Here is a 22024-nt window from a genome sequence, read left to right as displayed (position 1 = left end):
AAATTATTATGTTATGACAAAAGTACTAAAAAATAAGATATTTCCTAAAATATATAATTTTATCAACACTTAAGTTTCTTTGAACTTTTGAAAAAAATAAAGATAAACTCAACACTACATAATCATATATAATTAAATTTCTATACACCTGTAGAGTAAAGTAGTATTTTATTAATAATAGACATTTTTTCTTAATTTAACCGTTAGATTAGCTAAAAAACTATATTAAAATAATAAAAACTATACAATTGAAAGGACATTTAGTGGCATTCATATCACGCATTTATTATTTTTTGTAATTATTTAAAGTGTTCATCAAATATTGTATTTTGAATTAATAATAATAATAATAAATTTTGCATAAAAATGACACTTAAATTAGTTGGTAGTTGTGATCACAACCGGAATAAAAACATGCAATCGGTTTGACTGTTGTTACGCCTATTTCGTTGAATTTAATCGCTTCAAAAACATATAGCTATAGACGAGTAGCCCTTTAAATACCTGTTTGTGGTTTGTTTAGAGAAAAATAAAATCAAAATCAAAATTAATGTATTATACAGTAGTAATAAAAGACTTTCAGTTTTTTTGCCATCTAAAGTGTTCAGCAAAGCGTTTAAATAATAATAATAATCAACAAAAAAAAGATAAAATGTTATGTTAAGAAAACAGTTGTCTTTTTTCCAAAACAACAAAACAAAAAATGTTTGCATAATATTATTGGTCACAATGGGAACAGTTGTCTCAGGTGGTGGTCGTGTATGTGTGTAGATCAGTGCTGATCATTGCCTACTCTCATGTATAGACTATAAAGAGTAGTTAGTAGTAGTAGTAGTAAATCGCCACTTGTTTTTTGGGTCGTCTCCTATAATAAATGTATACACAGTTGTGGTGACAATTATTAAGTAAAACAATAGTTTTTTTAATAAATAATATGCATTTTTTGTTTCATAGTTTCAAAACTGTTTAGAGACCTAATTAATAGAGATATCAGTGTTTTGTAAATGATTTCACTCTTTAAATAAAAGTTTTTCTCTCCTATTATGTCATACCTGCTGTGGCTTCTTCTGTGTCTCACTTTTTTTATCTGCCGATTATATGATAACTTTATTTTGAAGAGAGAGAGAAAGTGATGGTTCAGTATTTAATTTTATTATTTTTTTCTGCCACAAAACTATTTGATGATTTGATCCGATAAACTGAATTCCCAATCGGATATCGAATAAAGGAGTGGTGTATTTAAAATCATCATCAGTGGTGAAGGAGTTGCCAATTGATGGCACAGAAATTGAAACTTTTTATTTAAAAAAAAGTTATTTATTATAAATATAACCAACACTTTTATATATATATAAAGTATTAGTAATTTTCAAAACTTTTTTGTCAATCAATTAATAAAATGTTTTCAAAACATTTGCATTTATGATACCTAAATAATTATTGCTGTTCTCAAACAACAAGAAAAATGTATTTTGTGTTTAATATATTGACTCTGTTTTTGGTCAAAACATTTGCCAGCGATTATTCCGCTAATAATTTGACCACTTCTGTGGTCAACATATCCGAAGATGGTATCCAAACAACATCGCGGACAACATTGAGCGATGTCTTCTTCGACACAACCAATGTTCAGACCATCAACGACTCGATGCTTATGTCGGCCGATACTAACCACTGGCTTAAGGATCGGTCGACAGTAACCACTCCTTTGTCTTTGCACCAGAAGAAGACCACTGCCAAACAAACTGATGCCACCAACAGATATAGTGACGTAAGATTTTTTTTGATCAGTTTTTAAAGAGTTTTAATTTTGTTATTATTAAATATTAGTACTTTTAAAGTAAATTTGCTTACAGTGCAAACTGTAAGCATTGAAAAACAAGTTTATTTATTAAATAATCAATACATAAAAGTTTAATCAAAAAAAATTGTTAAATTTTGTTTTTACATTAGTTTTTTTTAAAAAATAATACTAATACTGATATAATAAGCAATTAATTAAACTAATTAAATTATTATAGATATACAGTATATAATAAAATACAGTATTAGATGTATTATTTAGCATTTAATATATTATGATATAGTATTAATTATTTTCCTATAAATCTGTAAAGTTGAAAATTATTTTTTATCTAATTTTTAGAAATTTATAAATAAATATTTAAAACATATAATATTTTACAAAGTTATCAAATAATTATTAATATTAAACACTCATTATAAATATGCAGTAAATTTTTATATTATAAGTTATAACCCTGAAACTTTTACTAATAAATTTATAATGACTATAATTTATCTGTGATTAAGTAATTACAATTCAATTAATATATTCTTTATAATATAAAACTTAGTGTATATTAATATTATATTAAAAATAATACAATACTATTAGGATATTGTTCTTAACTTTCTTAGAGGACATTCATTATATTGTTTTCACAAAAAAAAACTTATCAATAGTTTTGAAAGTATCAAAATATAATTTAAGCAAATATTCAAATTAATTACAGAACCAGCAAAATAATAATAATTATTAATATCATAAAACATTTTATTATTATTTAAAAATAAAAACTTATAAATACAAATATCAATATTATTAATACAATATTATAAGTTTCTCCAATGATATGCTAAATAAATGATTAATTGGTTATTATTTAAATTTCACAAAAAAATAAATAATTGATAAATTATAAGTTTTACTTTATATATTATAATTAGATAACATAAATTTATATTAGTAATAATTAATTTTTAAATAAAACAATTCAATTTTAAATATATAGTAATAATGCACTATATTTTAAAATTTAATAAATGATTAACATTTGGTGCACAGACGGACCAATTTAGTGACGACAGTGTCACACAAGCAACATATCAAAGCAAATCATATACAAAACCGACGACAACAACAAAAACAATACTGACATCATCGCCATCGATGGCCGCCGTCTACGATGATAGTGATAGTGGCCATCATATGTTGAACGGTGCCAACACTGCCAAAGCTAATACTCAAGACCTATACGAAAATGGACAACGACTCACCACAAAGTCGTTTCTCACTAAAAATTCAGGTAATTTACTAAACAATTTTGTTATTCAAAGATAACAATAAACAGAAAAATAAAGATAATTAAGTTTAAAGATAACGAAATAAATGTTAAAAAATGATTATAAAAAAGAGACATTGAATGCGTGCCTTAAAGTTCAATAGCGCTTCAAAAAACAATGACATTTAATATAATATATTATCATTAGATTAGATAAGAGATGAGTCCTAACTTATAGCGTTAAAAATTAATGAGATCTTGAATTGTCATCTAATTTGTGGTCAACTTTTTTTTTGTTTGTTTGGTGTGATTCACACCATTCATGTCAACAAAAAAAGTGTTTATGTTTTAGGTTGGGTTGGATTCGCTTGGATTCAGTTTGCAATTTCTCACTGCACTTGTAGGTCATATACCTTTCACTTTTTTGTTTGTTTGTTTAGTTTGTTTTAATGATTTAGACCAAACAAACTAAAAAACATATCATCAGGTGTTATATATATATATATATATATTCCGGTGCTAATTCACTTTTTTTGTTATTGAATGAATAAATACATAAAAACAATCAAAATTGTTTCGTCCACTTGAAAAACCCATAATACATATGGACGTGACTTTCAATATATAGGTTATTATTACGAGGGGGGCTAAAATTTATCATTATCACACAATTGAACAAAATAGTAGACACATTATTATTATTTTTTTGTTTACATTATTTTAATTGCATATATATATATATATATATATATATTAAATCTTTATCTAAATTGCATCATATAATAAACAGTAAAACTTTAAACACTATATCAATCTCTATTGATAGGTCAATGATGTTGTGTGAATTTTAATATGCTTTTATTTTTATGGTCCAATTATATAACATTTAATACTATACAGTACATAATATTTAACAATTAAAAATTTTTATAAAAATGCTTAAAACGAGAATTTTAATTAATATTGTTACTATTTAATAATACTCTTGAATAGTACTCTAATTATCTTATTTAAAGATATATGTAGATATTTTTTGCTATTATTTATATATATTAATAATTAACTATATTTTTTAAAAAATCAGATGAACCGGTATATATGGGAGAAGGAGGAGATACAAAAAATGGTCACTCAGGTCATTACGATACAAATAATGTCTGTGACTTTTGTCTGTACGAGGGTGAGGGCAATTTTACCAGTTATGGCTATCCTCTGGCCTACCGATCCAATCTTAACTGTACCTATAGAGTGATGAGAGTCGATGAATCTAATGTCTGCGAAATGGAAATCTATTTTCACGATTTCGATGTCTCAATATCGTCGTCGTCACCGTCACTGCCATCCACTGCCACATCACATCATTCAAAGGCCAAACAACAAAATGACTGCCACGAAGACTATCTAGAAGTTAATAATCGTAGATATTGTGGAACCGGTTGGAGACATCATTCAGATGTCGTAGCATTTCCTTTAGATCAAAAAGAGCTGGTCTTCAGGTTTGTATCGAATGAACAAACTAATAGCCAGGGATTTTGGGTTGAAGTTAGACGCCGTCCCAACACTTGTTTCGGTACTCGTCTGAAGACTGAACCATCGGAGATATGCGAAGAAAGGTTTACAGAAATTGAGTTTGAATTGAAAAGTCCCAGATTTCCCGACAATTATCCGTTTAATTCAAATTGTAATTATCATATCAAACGAATCAACGATGATGTCTGTGGTCTGGAGCTATTGTTTTTCAAGTTTGATATCGAAATGTCCGACAGATGTTCTTATGATTATCTGGAGATTGATGGCCAGCGTCTCTGTGGTGTACTTCCCGATAATTCTCAGCACATATTTAAGTTTGAAAGCGAATACAAATCATTGACATTTCAGAGCGATTCCCAATTGTCTAAATCGGGATTTCATATTCACGCCAAACAATTGACTGATTGTAGACCACCGTCACTGCCGGCGCCTCCTTCTTGTAATGTCTGTACCAGTGAAGGATTCGGTACTTTTGTCAGCTATGGCTATCCGGATCACTACCGAAACAATTTGTTGTGTACCTATACTATCGATCGGCGAAATGCCGACTATTGCTACGTTGAACTGGAATTTGAAGACTTCGAGCTCCAGAAGTCGGACAACTGTGAAGACGATTACTTACAAGTCGAAGGTCAGAGATATTGTTCGGATACTTTAAAACAAACCAAACGAGTCGTACCGTTTGAGGGCAAAGATAAAGGCGTTGTTTTGGTCTTCAAAACGGACGCCTCAAAAACCAAAAGAGGATTTCTAATACAATATAAGCAACTCGAGTGTACCACCAATGATGTTGTCCAGGAAAAGGCATCGTTGCCCGACTCGGCAGTAGTGCCGATGCCGACCAGTACCTGTGATCATGTGTTTACCGACAAAGAGTTTACGATACAAAGCGACAATTTTAGCCAAAGTTATGCCAATAACTTGGAGTGTAGTTATTATATACAAAAAAATTCGACAAAAGTCTGTTATCTTGAGCTGACATTCATTAAGTTTGATGTCGAAGCCAGTCCTGAGTGTCAATACGATTATCTGGAAGTTGGAAACACTGTAAGACTTTGTGGTACATTACAGACAGAAACTGTTAGGACATATATTTTCGATACAAACGAAAAGATATTGAAATTTCATTCGGATTCATCCAATGCGCGAAACGGTTTTATTGTCAAAGCGGAACAACTTGAATGTATGGGCGATAAAATTATTCGGCCATCAGTTCAACAGCTATCGGTGACCACACCGTCGGCATCGATGATCACACCCATGCATTATAACGGTGGCGGCGGCGGTGACACAAGTTTTTGCAGTCAAGTGCTGGACACCCAAGAGTTTAACATTTTAAGTCCAAGTTATCCGAATCCTTATCCGCCCGATCAGGACTGTCTGTTTATGGTCAGAAAGTTGTCGGAAAACATTTGCAAACTAGAGGTAACTTTTGATGACTTCGAAATACAGCCAACCGATCCCAATGCGTATTGTAAATACGATTTTGTCGATTTCAATGGTGTCCGAGTGTGCGGTGATGTGACCAGAGGCGATATTCGGACGTATTATTTTGCCGGTCAAACATTTCCCATACATTTTCATTCGGACAATTCGGTTACCAGTTCGGATCGGGCGTTCAGATTGAATGTACGACAGGTTGAATGCCTGACTGACCAACAACAACAACAACAGCAAACCAATCAGATCGTACCGTCGGAGATGACAAACAGGGATCAGTACCATAAAGTATACGATTGTAATCGAGTCTATTCAGACGTATCGATTGAATTGAAAAGTCCAAACTATCCCCAAAGTTATCCAAACAATTTGAATTGCAAATATACTATATTAAAGAACAGAGAGGGTATTAAAGTATGTCAACTGGAGGTCAACTTTGTGGACATTGATCTGGAAAAATCTCAAGACTGTAGCAACGATTATCTGAATTTTAATGGACAACTCATGTGCGGTTCGCTGTCAAGTGAGACGACCAGATATTACTTGTTCGAAGGCAATCAATTTGTCATCAATTTTGTAACCGATGATTACAAAAGTCAAAGAGGTTTTCATCTGAGAATTCGCCAAAAAGAGTGTCCACCTGATGACCAAAGACAAGTGACTCGCCAGCCGTATGGCAATGGTTTGGCCCAATGCGGCGGTGTCTACACTGAATCGTCATTTGATCTGAAGAGTCCACAATATCCTGAATACTATGAAAGTAATATGGAATGTATTTACCGAATTGTCCGCAAAAATGATAATATCTGCAGACTTGAGATCAGATTTATTGACTTTGATGTCGAACCGAGCACTTCCTGTGTCTACGACTATCTGATAATCGATGGCAAGAAATTGTGCGGCGATATGAAGCCAAACTTTGTCAAAACACTTGAGTTTTACGAAAATGAAAAGACATTTATTTTCAAATCGGGAACAGCAACCAAACGAAGAGGATTTTTGGCTAAAGTTTACCAAAAAGAGTGTGAAGTGGATCAGCCATCTTCGGCTGACAACAGTGTTGGTTTGCCATCAATTCCATCAATATGTGAACTATGTTTTACCGAAGTTATGGGTAGTATCCAGTCCTATGATTATCCAAACAACTATCCGGGACACTTGAACTGCCGGTATAAGATAACAGCCCTTCCCGGCAATTGTATGGTTCAGTTAAACTTCGAAGAATTTCGTTTGGAATACTCCGATAGTTGCGAAAGAGATTATCTGGAGATCAATAATATTAGATATTGTGGCAATCAGTTAGAAGGCGCTACACGTATGAGATACTAAATAATATATATATTAAATATTTTTTTGCTATTAAATCAATTGATTTTATTTGTATTTAGTGTTGGCTTTCAATAAAAAACCCGACGATGTGACCATCAAATTTGTTACCAACGGTCTGAAAGGCTACCGAGGATTTCGGGCCTCCTATACTCAATTGCCCTGTATTGGTGGCGTACCATCGGGTCAACAACAGTTGACTATTAAACAACAAGAACAGTATTATCAGCACAAATACGAGACCAAAACTCAGTCGCCTATCAAATCAGTTCAACCGATTCAACCACACAGGCCTAGCTTAGAGCGTCAACCACACCAACCAGTCTTCCAGGTTCCCCAAAGACCAGGTCCGCCATTTGCTAGTTCTAGCGGCGGCGGAATCTCACACTATGGATCGGTTCCGATAGCCGTAGTGGACAACACTAAGTCAATCAACTCTTCCTCTTCCTCCTCATCAGCTGCTGCTCGCATACCGTGCGATCAAGTAATTTACGATATGGTGTTTGAAGTGAAAAGTCCTAATTATCCCAATTATTATCCGCCAAACAATGACTGTCTTTATTCAATCAGAAGAGCCAATTCTAATATTTGTAAACTTCGGCTAAGATTTATATATTTTGACCTAAAAGGTGAATATAAAGAATGTATTGGAGATTCACTTGAAATCAAAGGCAATAAACTCTGTGGAAGTCTTCCTAATAATACAATAGGTTTGTGAAGTCAAAGACATTTGTTTTTTTTAATGATAATGACTTTCCACTCAATAATTAAAAAATATGTAATTTTATATTCTTTAGAAGAGTTTTCATTTGACGCCTACAAGATATCAATGAGATTCCGATCGGATCAGGACATCACTGGCAAAGGTTTCAAACTGATGGGCGAACAGATAGATTGTACGCCATTTAACTTACCAACGGAGCAAAAGCCAAGCAAACGGCCGCAATATTATGGTCAGCCATCGGTGCAATACGATAATGAAAATCAATTAACATATTCACAATCGCAATCCATACCTCAGCCGCAACCCCAGCCATCCTATTCATATCCATCAACAGCTGATCCAAAGCCACAGTATTCTGGCTATGGATCCGATTCTTCATACCATCATCATCAACAACAACAGCAACCGTTTAATCAAAAATATCCGATACAATCATCACGATCTCCTCATCAACCATCTCATTCTCAGCCCAAACCTTTTATGGCACACATAACGCCGACAACACAAAAGGGTGGTTCACATTACGATGACAGGAGAACTCCTCCATACTCGCCATCAAACAAGTATCCAACTCAGCAAACAACCTATGGATCTAAAGCTCAACCGGACTACAGTCCTCCTCCACAAAGTAATAGACCGTATTCTCCGGCCGATAGACTACACAGTGTATCTCAATCTCAACTTTATGGACAACAACAACAATCGGACAGTGAAGACAAATATTATGAAAGCAGAAAAAATCAGAAACCACTTTATAATATTAATAGTAATAATAATATCAAACACAAAATGCCGACTAATTATGATGACAATAATGATTATAAAGATAGCAAAAGATGTGAACAGAAAATCCAAAGCATGTATTTCGAGATAAAAAGTCCAAAAGAGTCGAATACCGAGTGTTCGTACAGAATTGAAAAATCAAAGGATAATGTCTGTCAATTGGATCTAATGTTTACTAACTTTAATTTGGGTGACCAGACCTGTCAAAAGCAGTATATGCTGGTCGACGATCAAAAACTTTGCGGTACAATACCAAGGAATACAATGAGGACATTCAAGTTTGACACAAATCAGCTGATGATTGTCTTGAAGACAGAGATTATGGGTTTTGGCAACGGATTCGATATCAAAGCCCGACAAGTCGAGTGCGGACCACCAAAAGATCGCGGATCACTACCACCGCAGTCGTCGACATCATTTAGACAACAAGATAGACCACAGATGAGTGATTCAGGTTCAAGAGTAGGATATATGTATATGAATCCGATATCTGATGGAGGAAGAGTAAACGGAGGTGGAAGTGGTGGTGGTAATGATGGTGATAATGGTGGTGGTAATGGTGGTGGTAATGGTGGTGGTAATGATGGTGGTAATGGTGGTGGTAATGGTGTCGGCGCATCATATAATATAAGAGATTCACCCAATTCACGGCCTATCGAAGAAGTTCGAGGTGTTCAGACAAATTTTGATGGTTTTAATATGAATCGCGTGGCACCATATAAACCGGACACACCTGACAAAAGAGTGGGAACACCTACTGGCGGACAAATTCAGGACAGATGTCTTACTGCATACAATGAAATTGAGTTTTCCATAACAAGTGTCAACTATCCTAATCCCTATCCACCGGATATGTTCTGTCAATATATTGTTAGAAAAGCTAATCCCGATGTTTGTGCCATTGATATGAAATTTACTTCGTTCGATATCGAAGACGATCCCAAATGTGCTAAAGACTATCTGGAGGTCGACGCCGGAAAAATATGCGGACCGTTGCCGCCCAGTCATGAAAGTATAAATCAAATATTTTTTTTTTTAAATGTTTTGAAATATTAATTATTGCAATAATTTTTGTCAAATAATTTAAAGGACGATATTATTTCTTACCGGAAGAATATGAAAAAGTCTTAATGTTTAAATCGGACGATTCGGGCTCTAAATCGGGTTATTCGATAAAAATTCGACAAATAACCGACTGTTCTCAGCCTTGGCAGCCAAGTATGTACTAATAAAAAATAAACAAATGTTTAATTTTTATATTTGAATTATAATAACCTAAATAAATATTTTAAACAAAAAATGACAATTGAAGTGTCGGGTCCAACGCCTCCAACTGTTTGCGATGTTTGTCACCAGAATCTTAGGGGTCAGATAAAGAGCGCCAACTATCCCAACCAATACAGCGATTATATGCGCTGTTCGTATCGCATCCAAGCAATGGGTTCTCAATATTGTTGGGTAAGGCTATTCTTGAGAGATATCGACATAGAGGCCAGTGGTTCGGGTGACTGTAGAAAAGATGCTCTAATTATTGACAATCAAAAGTTGTGCGGAAAAGATGTTCAAACAAAAGAAAGTGAGTTATAATTATATTTTGTTATTTAAACGATTAAATTCATATTATTATCTTCCGATAAAACATATTATAGTGACGCTAACATTCCCCGCTAGTGAGCCCCGGGAGGTTCACATAGACTTTCAGAGTGATGTTAGCGGTAGTGGTCGGGGATTTCTCATAGAGTATTTGCAGGTATTATATATATAAAACATTTTTATATATATTGTATTTATTTACAAAATAATAATTATAAAAAATAAGTCAAATAATTAATAACTAACTAACTTAGGAATCGTGCGATACATTGCCGTCAAATCGATCGCCAACTTTGGAACCGCCGCCCAATATTATCATCGGTGGTAGAGGTGGCCGACCACCAGTGCCGCCGCCGAAATCAGGACAACAAACAATAATTACAAAACCAGATAACAGAATCGGTGCGACGGGAACATTGGTTCCGCCCGTATATCCGCCCAATTATGTGTCTCGGGCTCACATAGAAGAGATCGTACAAACACAGGTCCAGGTAGTGGACAGAGGTTTACTTAATACAAATAATCAACGAAAAACTGGATGAAAAATCTGAACACAATTTAATTAATATTTTTAAAAAAATAATTATACAAAATACAAGTATAATAGAATATAAATAATATAATTATAGTTTTAATAACTGAAAAATTGTGCGATAAAAAGATTAGAGTTATTCTAATGTAATGTAAAACAAAAATTAATTTTGATTTTATTTAAGTGTAAAATAAGTAAAAATGTATTCGAAGTAATAAATTATTATTTTTTCTTAATAAATGTTTATTTGATTTTCTAAATATTTAAAATTGATAAATATTTTATAAGTCGGCAATTAATGGTCTAATCCAACAAAAGAATTCGAAACTTCTAACTGTATTAATAAATAATCAGTTTTTATTGATTATTAAGTCTTAAACAGAGGCGCCGATGATAATTAATATTTGTAACAACAAGGGGTGAAATTTTCAATACCATTTATACTAATGTTACAATATTTATTCATTTTTATACGCAATCAAATACAAGGGGTGAAATTTTCAATACCATTTATACTAATGTTACAATATTTATTCATTTTTATACGCAATCAAATACAAGGGGTGAAATTTTCAATACCATTTATACTAATGTTACAATATTTATTCATTTTTATACGCAATCAAATACAAGGGGTGAAATTTTCAATACCATTTATACTAATGTTACAATATTTATTCATTTTTATACGCAATCAAATACAAGGGGTGAAATTTTCAATACCATTTATACTAATGTTACAATATTTATTCATTTTTATACGCAATCAAATACAAGGGGTGAAATTTTCAATACCATTTATACTAATGTTACAATATTTATTCATTTTTATACGCAATCAAATACAAGGGGTGAAATTTTCAATACCATTTATACTAATGTTACAATATTTATTCATTTTTATACGCAATCAAATACAAGGGGTGAAATTTTCAATACCATTTATACTAATGTTACAATATTTATTCATTTTTATACGCAATCAAATACAAGGGGTGAAATTTTCAATACCATTTATACTAATGTTACAATATTTATTCATTTTTATACGCAATCAAATACAAGGGGTGAAATTTTCAATACCATTTATACTAATGTTACAATATTTATTCATTTTTATACGCAATCAAATACAAGGGGTGAAATTTTCAATACCATTTATACTAATGTTACAATATTTATTCATTTTTATACGCAATCAAATACAAGGGGTGAAATTTTCAATACCATTTATACTAATGTTACAATATTTATTCATTTTTATACGCAATCAAATACAAGTTTTTCAATACAATATTTATTTTATTCATTTTTATACGCAATCAAATACAAGGGGTGAAATTTTCAATACCATTTATACTAATGTTACAATATTTATTCATTTTTATACGCAATCAAATACAAGGGGTGAAATTTTCAATACCATTTATACTAATGTTACAATATTTATTCATTTTTATACGCAATCAAATACAAGGGGTGAAATTTTCAATACCATTTATACTAATGTTACAATATTTATTCATTTTTATACGCAATCAAATACAAGGGGTGAAATTTTCAATACCATTTATACTAATGTTACAATATTTATTCATTTTTATACGCAATCAAATACAAGGGGTGAAATTTTCAATACCATTTATACTAATGTTACAATATTTATTCATTTTTATACGCAATCAAATACAAGGGGTGAAATTTTCAATACCATTTATACTAATGTTACAATATTTATTCATTTTTATACGCAATCAAATACAAGGGGTGAAATTTTCAATACCATTTATACTAATGTTACAATATTTATTCATTTTTATACGCAATCAAATACAAGGGGTGAAATTTTCAATACCATTTATACTAATGTTACAATATTTATTCATTTTTATACGCAATCAAATACAAGGGGTGAAATTTTCAATACCATTTATACTAATGTTACAATATTTATTCATTTTTATACGCAATCAAATACAAGGGGTGAAATTTTCAATACCATTTATACTAATGTTACAATATTTATTCATTTTTATACGCAATCAAATACAAGGGGTGAAATTTTCAATACCATTTATACTAATGTTACAATATTTATTCATTTTTATACGCAATCAAATACAAGGGGTGAAATTTTCAATACCATTTATACTAATGTTACAATATTTATTCATTTTTATACGCAATCAAATACAAGGGGTGAAATTTTCAATACCATTTATACTAATGTTACAATATTTATTCATTTTTATACGCAATCAAATACAAGGGGTGAAATTTTCAATACCATTTATACTAATGTTACAATATTTATTCATTTTTATACGCAATCAAATACAAGGGGTGAAATTTTCAATACCATTTATACTAATGTTACAATATTTATTCATTTTTATACGCAATCAAATACAAGGGGTGAAATTTTCAATACCATTTATACTAATGTTACAATATTTATTCATTTTTATACGCAATCAAATACAAGGGGTGAAATTTTCAATACCATTTATACTAATGTTACAATATTTATTCATTTTTATACGCAATCAAATACAAGGGGTGAAATTTTCAATACCATTTATACTAATGTTACAATATTTATTCATTTTTATACGCAATCAAATACAAGGGGTGAAATTTTCAATACCATTTATACTAATGTTACAATATTTATTCATTTTTATACGCAATCAAATACAAGGGGTGAAATTTTCAATACCATTTATACTAATGTTACAATATTTATTCATTTTTATACGCAATCAAATACAAGGGGTGAAATTTTCAATACCATTTATACTAATGTTACAATATTTATTCATTTTTATACGCAATCAAATACAAGGGGTGAAATTTTCAATACCATTTATACTAATGTTACAATATTTATTCATTTTTATACGCAATCAAATACAAGGGGTGAAATTTTCAATACCATTTATACTAATGTTACAATATTTATTCATTTTTATACGCAATCAAATACAAGGGGTGAAATTTTCAATACCATTTATACTAATGTTACAATATTTATTCATTTTTATACGCAATCAAATACAAGGGGTGAAATTTTCAATACCATTTATACTAATGTTACAATATTTATTCATTTTTATACGCAATCAAATACAAGGGGTGAAATTTTCAATACCATTTATACTAATGTTACAATATTTATTCATTTTTATACGCAATCAAATACAAGGGGTTTTCAATACCATTTATACTAATGAAATTTTCATTTTTATACCATTTATACTAATGTTACAATATTTATTCATTTTTATACGCAATCAAATACAAGGGGTGAAATTTTCAATACCATTTATACTAATGTTACAATATTTATTCATTTTTATACGCAATCAAATACAAGGGGTGAAATTTTCAATACCATTTATACTAATGTTACAATATTTATTCATTTTTATACGCAATCAAATACAAGGGGTGAAATTTTCAATACCATTTATACTAATGTTACAATATTTATTCATTTTTATACGCAATCAAATACAAGGGGTGAAATTTTCAATACCATTTATACTAATGTTACAATATTTATTCATTTTTATACGCAATCAAATACAAGGGGTGAAATTTTCAATACCATTTATACTAATGTTACAATATTTATTCATTTTTATACGCAATCAAATACAAGGGGTGAAATTTTCAATACCATTTATACTAATGTTACAATATTTATTCATTTTTATACGCAATCAAATACAAGGGGTGAAATTTTCAATACCATTTATACTAATGTTACAATATTTATTCATTTTTATACGCAATCAAATACAAGGGGTGAAATTTTCAATACCATTTATACTAATGTTACAATATTTATTCATTTTTATACGCAATCAAATACAAGGGGTGAAATTTTCAATACCATTTATACTAATGTTACAATATTTATTCATTTTTATACGCAATCAAATACAAGGGGTGAAATTTTCAATACCATTTATACTAATGTTACAATATTTATTCATTTTTATACGCAATCAAATACAAGGGGTGAAATTTTCAATACCATTTATACTAATGTTACAATATTTATTCATTTTTATACGCAATCAAATACAAGGGGTGAAATTTTCAATACCATTTATACTAATGTTACAATATTTATTCATTTTTATACGCAATCAAATACAAGGGGTGAAATTTTCAATACCATTTATACTAATGTTACAATATTTATTCATTTTTATACGCAATCAAATACAAGGGGTGAAATTTTCAATACCATTTATACTAATGTTACAATATTTATTCATTTTTATACGCAATCAAATACAAGGGGTGAAATTTTCAATACCATTTATACTAATGTTACAATATTTATTCATTTTTATACGCAATCAAATACAAGGGGTGAAATTTTCAATACCATTTATACTAATGTTACAATATTTATTCATTTTTATACGCAATCAAATACAAGGGGTGAAATTTTCAATACCATTTATACTAATGTTACAATATTTATTCATTTTTATACGCAATCAAATACAAGGGGTGAAATTTTCAATACCATTTATACTAATGTTACAATATTTATTCATTTTTATACGCAATCAAATACAAGGGGTGAAATTTTCAATACCATTTATACTAATGTTACAATATTTATTCATTTTTATACGGTGAAATTTTCAATACCATTTATACTAATGTTACAATATTTATTCATTTTTATACGCAATCAAATACAAGGGGTGAAATTTTCAATACCATTTATACTAATGTTACAATATTTATTCATTTTTATACGCAATCAAATACAAGGGGTGAAATTTTCAATACCATTTATACTAATGTTACAATATTTATTCATTTTTATACGCAATCAAATACAAGGGGTGAAATTTTCAATACCATTTATACTAATGTTACAATATTTATTCATTTTTATACGCAATCAAATACAAGGGGTGAAATTTTCAATACCATTTATACTAATGTTACAATATTTATTCATTTTTATACGCAATCAAATACAAGGGGTGAAATTTTCAATACCATTTATACTAATGTTACAATATTTATTCATTTTTATACGCAATCAAATACAAGGGGTGAAATTTTCAATACCATTTATACTAATGTTACAATATTTATTCATTTTTATACGCAATCAAATCAAGGGTGAAATTTTCAAGGGGTGAAATTTTCAATACCATTTATACTAATGTTACAATATTTATTCATTTTTATACGCAATCAAATACAAGGGGTGAAATTTTCAATACCATTTATACTAATGTTACAATATTTATTCATTTTTATACGCAATCAAATACAAGGGGTGAAATTTTCAATACCATTTATACTAATGTTACAATATTTATTCATTTTTATACGCAATCAAATACAAGGGGTGAAATTTTCAATACCATTTATACTAATGTTACAATATTTATTCATTTTTATACGCAATCAAATACAAGGGGTGAAATTTTCAATACCATTTATACTAATGTTACAATATTTATTCATTTTTATACGCAATCAAATACAAGGGGTGAAATTTTCAATACCATTTATACTAATGTTACAATATTTATTCATTTTTATACGCAATCAAATACAAGGGGTGAAATTTTTTATACAATGTTACAATATTTATTCATTTTTATACGCAATCAAATACATTTATACTAATGTTACAATATTTATTCATTTTTATACGCAATCAAATACAAGGGGTGAAATTTTCAATACCATTTATACTAATGTTACAATATTTATTCATTTTTATACGCAATCAAATACAAGGGGTGAAATTTTCAATACCATTTATACTAATGTTACAATATTTATTCATTTTTATACGCAATCAAATACAAGGGGTGAAATTTTCAATACCATTTATACTAATGTTACAATATTTATTCATTTTTATACGCAATCAAATACAAGGGGTGAAATTTTCAATACCATTTATACTAATGTTACAATATTTATTCATTTTTATACGCAATCAAATACAAGGGGTGAAATTTTCAATACCATTTATACTAATGTTACAATATTTATTCATTTTTATACGCAATCAAATACAAGGGGTGAAATTTTCAATACCATTTATACTAATGTTACAATATTTATTCATTTTTATACGCAATCAAATACAAGGGGTGAAATTTTCAATACCATTTATACTAATGTTACAATATTTATTCATTTTTATACGCAATCAAATACAAGGGGTGAAATTTTCAATACCATTTATACTAATGTTACAATATTTATTCATTTTTATACGCAATCAAATACAAGGGGTGAAATTTTCAATACCATTTATACTAATGTTACAATATTTATTCATTTTTATACGCAATCAAATACAAGGGGTGAAATTTTCAATACCATTTATACTAATGTTACAATATTTATTCATTTTTATACGCAATCAAATACAAGGGGTGAAATTTTCAATACCATTTATACTAATGTTACAATATTTATTCATTTTTATACGCAATCAAATACAAGGGGTGAAATTTTCAATACCATTTATACTAATGTTACAATATTTATTCATTTTTATACGCAATCAAATACAAGGGGTGAAATTTTCAATACCATTTATACTAATGTTACAATATTTATTCATTTTTATACGCAATCAAATACAAGGGGTGAAATTTTCAATACCATTTATACTAATGTTACAATATTTATTCATTTTTATACGCAATCAAATACAAGGGGTGAAATTTTCAATACCATTTATACTAATGTTACAATATTTATTCATTTTTATACGCAATCAAATACAAGGGGTGAAATTTTCAATACCATTTATACTAATGTTACAATATTTATTCATTTTTATACGCAATCAAATACAAGGGGTGAAATTTTCAATACCATTTATACTAATGTTACAATATTTATTCATTTTTATACGCAATCAAATACAAGGGGTGAAATTTTCAATACCATTTATACTAATGTTACAATATTTATTCATTTTTATACGCAATCAAATACAAGGGGTGAAATTTTCAATACCATTTATACTAATGTTACAATATTTATTCATTTTTATACGCAATCAAATACAAGGGGTGAAATTTTCAATACCATTTATACTAATGTTACAATATTTATTCATTTTTATACGCAATCAAATACAAGGGGTGAAATTTTCAATACCATTTATACTAATGTTACAATATTTATTCATTTTTATACGCAATCAAATACAAGGGGTGAAATTTTCAATACCATTTATACTAATGTTACAATATTTATTCATTTTTATACGCAATCAAATACAAGGGGTGAAATTTTCAATACCATTTATACTAATGTTACAATATTTATTCATTTTTATACGCAATCAAATACAAGGGGTGAAATTTTCAATACCATTTATACTAATGTTACAATATTTATTCATTTTTATACGCAATCAAATACAAGGGGTGAAATTTTCAATACCATTTATACTAATGTTACAATATTTATTCATTTTTATACGCAATCAAATACAAGGGGTGAAATTTTCAATACCATTTATACTAATGTTACAATATTTATTCATTTTTATACGCAATCAAATACAAGGGGTGAAATTTTCAATACCATTTATACTAATGTTACAATATTTATTCATTTTTATACGCAATCAAATACAAGGGGTGAAATTTTCAATACCATTTATACTAATGTTACAATATTTATTCATTTTTATACGCAATCAAATACAAGGGGTGAAATTTTCAATACCATTTATACTAATGTTACAATATTTATTCATTTTTATACGCAATCAAATACAAGGGGTGAAATTTTCAATACCATTTATACTAATGTTACAATATTTATTCATTTTTATACGCAATCAAATACAAGGGGTGAAATTTTCAATACCATTTATACTAATGTTACAATATTTATTCATTTTTATACGCAATCAAATACAAGGGGTGAAATTTTCAATACCATTTATACTAATGTTACAATATTTATTCATTTTTATACGCAATCAAATACAAGGGGTGAAATTTTCAATACCATTTATACTAATGTTACAATATTTATTCATTTTTATACGCAATCAAATACAAGGGGTGAAATTTTCAATACCATTTATACTAATGTTACAATATTTATTCATTTTTATACGCAATCAAATACAAGGGGTGAAATTTTCAATACCATTTATACTAATGTTACAATATTTATTCATTTTTATACGCAATCAAATACAAGGGGTGAAATTTTCAATACCATTTATACTAATGTTACAATATTTATTCATTTTTATACGCAATCAAATACAAGGGGTGAAATTTTCAATACCATTTATACTAATGTTACAATATTTATTCATTTTTATACGCAATCAAATACAAGGGGTGAAATTTTCAATACCATTTATACTAATGTTACAATATTTATTCATTTTTATACGCAATCAAATACAAGGGGTGAAATTTTCAATACCATTTATACTAATGTTACAATATTTATTCATTTTTATACGCAATCAAATACAAGGGGTGAAATTTTCAATACCATTTATACTAATGTTACAATATTTATTCATTTTTATACGCAATCAAATACAAGGGGTGAAATTTTCAATACCATTTATACTAATGTTACAATATTTATTCATTTTTATACGCAATCAAATACAAGGGGTGAAATTTTCAATACCATTTATACTAATGTTACAATATTTATTCATTTTTATACGCAATCAAATACAAGGGGTGAAATTTTCAATACCATTTATACTAATGTTACAATATTTATTCATTTTTATACGCAATCAAATACAAGGGGTGAAATTTTCAATACCATTTATACTAATGTTACAATATTTATTCATTTTTATACGCAATCAAATACAAGGGGTGAAATTTTCAATACCATTTATACTAATGTTACAATATTTATTCATTTTTATACGCAATCAAATACAAGGGGTGAAATTTTCAATACCATTTATACTAATGTTACAATATTTATTCATTTTTATACGCAATCAAATACAAGGGGTGAAATTTTCAATACCATTTATACTAATGTTACAATATTTATTCATTTTTATACGCAATCAAATACAAGGGGTGAAATTTTCAATACCATTTATACTAATGTTACAATATTTATTCATTTTTATACGCAATCAAATACAAGGGGTGAAATTTTCAATACCATTTATACTAATGTTACAATATTTATTCATTTTTATACGCAATCAAATACAAGGGGTGAAATTTTCAATACCATTTATACTAATGTTACAATATTTATTCATTTTTATACGCAATCAAATACAAGGGGTGAAATTTTCAATACCATTTATACTAATGTTACAATATTTATTCATTTTTATACGCAATCAAATACAAGGGGTGAAATTTTCAATACCATTTATACTAATGTTACAATATTTATTCATTTTTATACGCAATCAAATACAAGGGGTGAAATTTTCAATACCATTTATACTAATGTTACAATATTTATTCATTTTTATACGCAATCAAATACAAGGGGTGAAATTTTCAATACCATTTATACTAATGTTACAATATTTATTCATTTTTATACGCAATCAAATACAAGGGGTGAAATTTTCAATACCATTTATACTAATGTTACAATATTTATTCATTTTTATACGCAATCAAATACAAGGGGTGAAATTTTCAATACCATTTATACTAATGTTACAATATTTATTCATTTTTATACGCAATCAAATACAAGGGGTGAAATTTTCAATACCATTTATACTAATGTTACAATATTTATTCATTTTTATACGCAATCAAATACAAGGGGTGAAATTTTCAATACCATTTATACTAATGTTACAATATTTATTCATTTTTATACGCAATCAAATACAAGGGGTGAAATTTTCAATACCATTTATACTAATGTTACAATATTTATTCATTTTTATACGCAATCAAATACAAGGGGTGAAATTTTCAATACCATTTATACTAATGTTACAATATTTATTCATTTTTATACGCAATCAAATACAAGGGGTGAAATTTTCAATACCATTTATACTAATGTTACAATATTTATTCATTTTTATACGCAATCAAATACAAGGGGTGAAATTTTCAATACCATTTATACTAATGTTACAATATTTATTCATTTTTATACGCAATCAAATACAAGGGGTGAAATTTTCAATACCATTTATACTAATGTTACAATATTTATTCATTTTTATACGCAATCAAATACAAGGGGTGAAATTTTCAATACCATTTATACTAATGTTACAATATTTATTCATTTTTATACGCAATCAAATACAAGGGGTGAAATTTTCAATACCATTTATACTAATGTTACAATATTTATTCATTTTTATACGCAATCAAATACAAGGGGTGAAATTTTCAATACCATTTATACTAATGTTACAATATTTATTCATTTTTATACGCAATCAAATACAAGGGGTGAAATTTTCAATACCATTTATACTAATGTTACAATATTTATTCATTTTTATACGCAATCAAATACAAGGGGTGAAATTTTCAATACCATTTATACTAATGTTACAATATTTATTCATTTTTATACGCAATCAAATACAAGGGGTGAAATTTTCAATACCATTTATACTAATGTTACAATATTTATTCATTTTTATACGCAATCAAATACAAGGGGTGAAATTTTCAATACCATTTATACTAATGTTACAATATTTATTCATTTTTATACGCAATCAAATACAAGGGGTGAAATTTTCAATACCATTTATACTAATGTTACAATATTTATTCATTTTTATACGCAATCAAATACAAGGGGTGAAATTTTCAATACCATTTATACTAATGTTACAATATTTATTCATTTTTATACGCAATCAAATACAAGGGGTGAAATTTTCAATACCATTTATACTAATGTTACAATATTTATTCATTTTTATACGCAATCAAATACAAGGGGTGAAATTTTCAATACCATTTATACTAATGTTACAATATTTATTCATTTTTATAC

General features: G+C 28.5%; 2 protein-coding genes across 2 annotated transcripts; both read left to right on the top strand.

Annotated features, from left to right (window-relative positions):
• Nucleotides 1–1524: 1524 nt before the first annotated feature.
• LOC128954898 (cubilin-like) lies at nucleotides 1525–10111 on the top strand. Its single transcript, XM_054300506.1, has 6 exons — nucleotides 1525–1771; nucleotides 2849–3089; nucleotides 4150–7350; nucleotides 7424–8071; nucleotides 8159–9880; nucleotides 9958–10111. The coding sequence occupies exons 1-6, from the start codon at nucleotides 1649–1651 to the stop codon at nucleotides 10095–10097; spliced, it is 6075 nt and encodes a 2024-aa protein (XP_054156481.1). The 5' UTR covers nucleotides 1525–1648; the 3' UTR covers nucleotides 10098–10111.
• A 56-nt stretch (nucleotides 10112–10167) lies between these two features.
• Nucleotides 10168–11003, top strand: LOC128956000 (blastula protease 10-like). The gene is made up of 3 exons (XM_054301681.1): nucleotides 10168–10444; nucleotides 10518–10618; nucleotides 10716–11003. Exons 1-3 carry the CDS (start codon nucleotides 10168–10170, stop codon nucleotides 11001–11003), a joined length of 666 nt encoding a protein of 221 aa, XP_054157656.1.
• The last annotated feature ends 11021 nt before the right edge of the window (nucleotides 11004–22024 follow it).

This window comes from Oppia nitens, unplaced genomic scaffold (genome assembly GCF_028296485.1).
Source record: "Oppia nitens isolate AA-2021 unplaced genomic scaffold, nextdenovo-longstitch-racon4-pilon3 scaffold2_pilon_pilon_pilon, whole genome shotgun sequence".
Lineage (NCBI taxonomy): Eukaryota > Metazoa > Arthropoda > Arachnida > Sarcoptiformes > Oppiidae > Oppia > Oppia nitens.
Note: the sequence above shows the minus strand (reverse complement) of the source record. Positions and strands in the feature narration are given on the sequence as shown.

What these genes read in the sequence shown, in the direction of transcription:
- LOC128956000 (XM_054301681.1), top strand. Translation starts at nt 10,168, where the DNA reads ATGACAATTGAAGTGTCGGGTCCAACGCCTCCAACTGTTTGCGATGTT. An exon ending in AGATGTTCAAACAAAAGAAA is followed by an intron (nt 10,445 to 10,517) that starts GTGAGTTATAAT and finishes AACATATTATAG; the next exon opens with TGACGCTAACATTCCCCGCT. An exon ending in TTCTCATAGAGTATTTGCAG is followed by an intron (nt 10,619 to 10,715) that starts GTATTATATATA and finishes TAACTAACTTAG; the next exon opens with GAATCGTGCGATACATTGCC.
- LOC128954898 (XM_054300506.1), top strand. Translation starts at nt 1,649, where the DNA reads ATGCTTATGTCGGCCGATACTAACCACTGGCTTAAGGATCGGTCGACA. An exon ending in CCACCAACAGATATAGTGAC is followed by an intron (nt 1,772 to 2,848) that starts GTAAGATTTTTT and finishes TTTGGTGCACAG; the next exon opens with ACGGACCAATTTAGTGACGA. An exon ending in TCAGTTAGAAGGCGCTACAC is followed by an intron (nt 7,351 to 7,423) that starts GTATGAGATACT and finishes ATTTGTATTTAG; the next exon opens with TGTTGGCTTTCAATAAAAAA.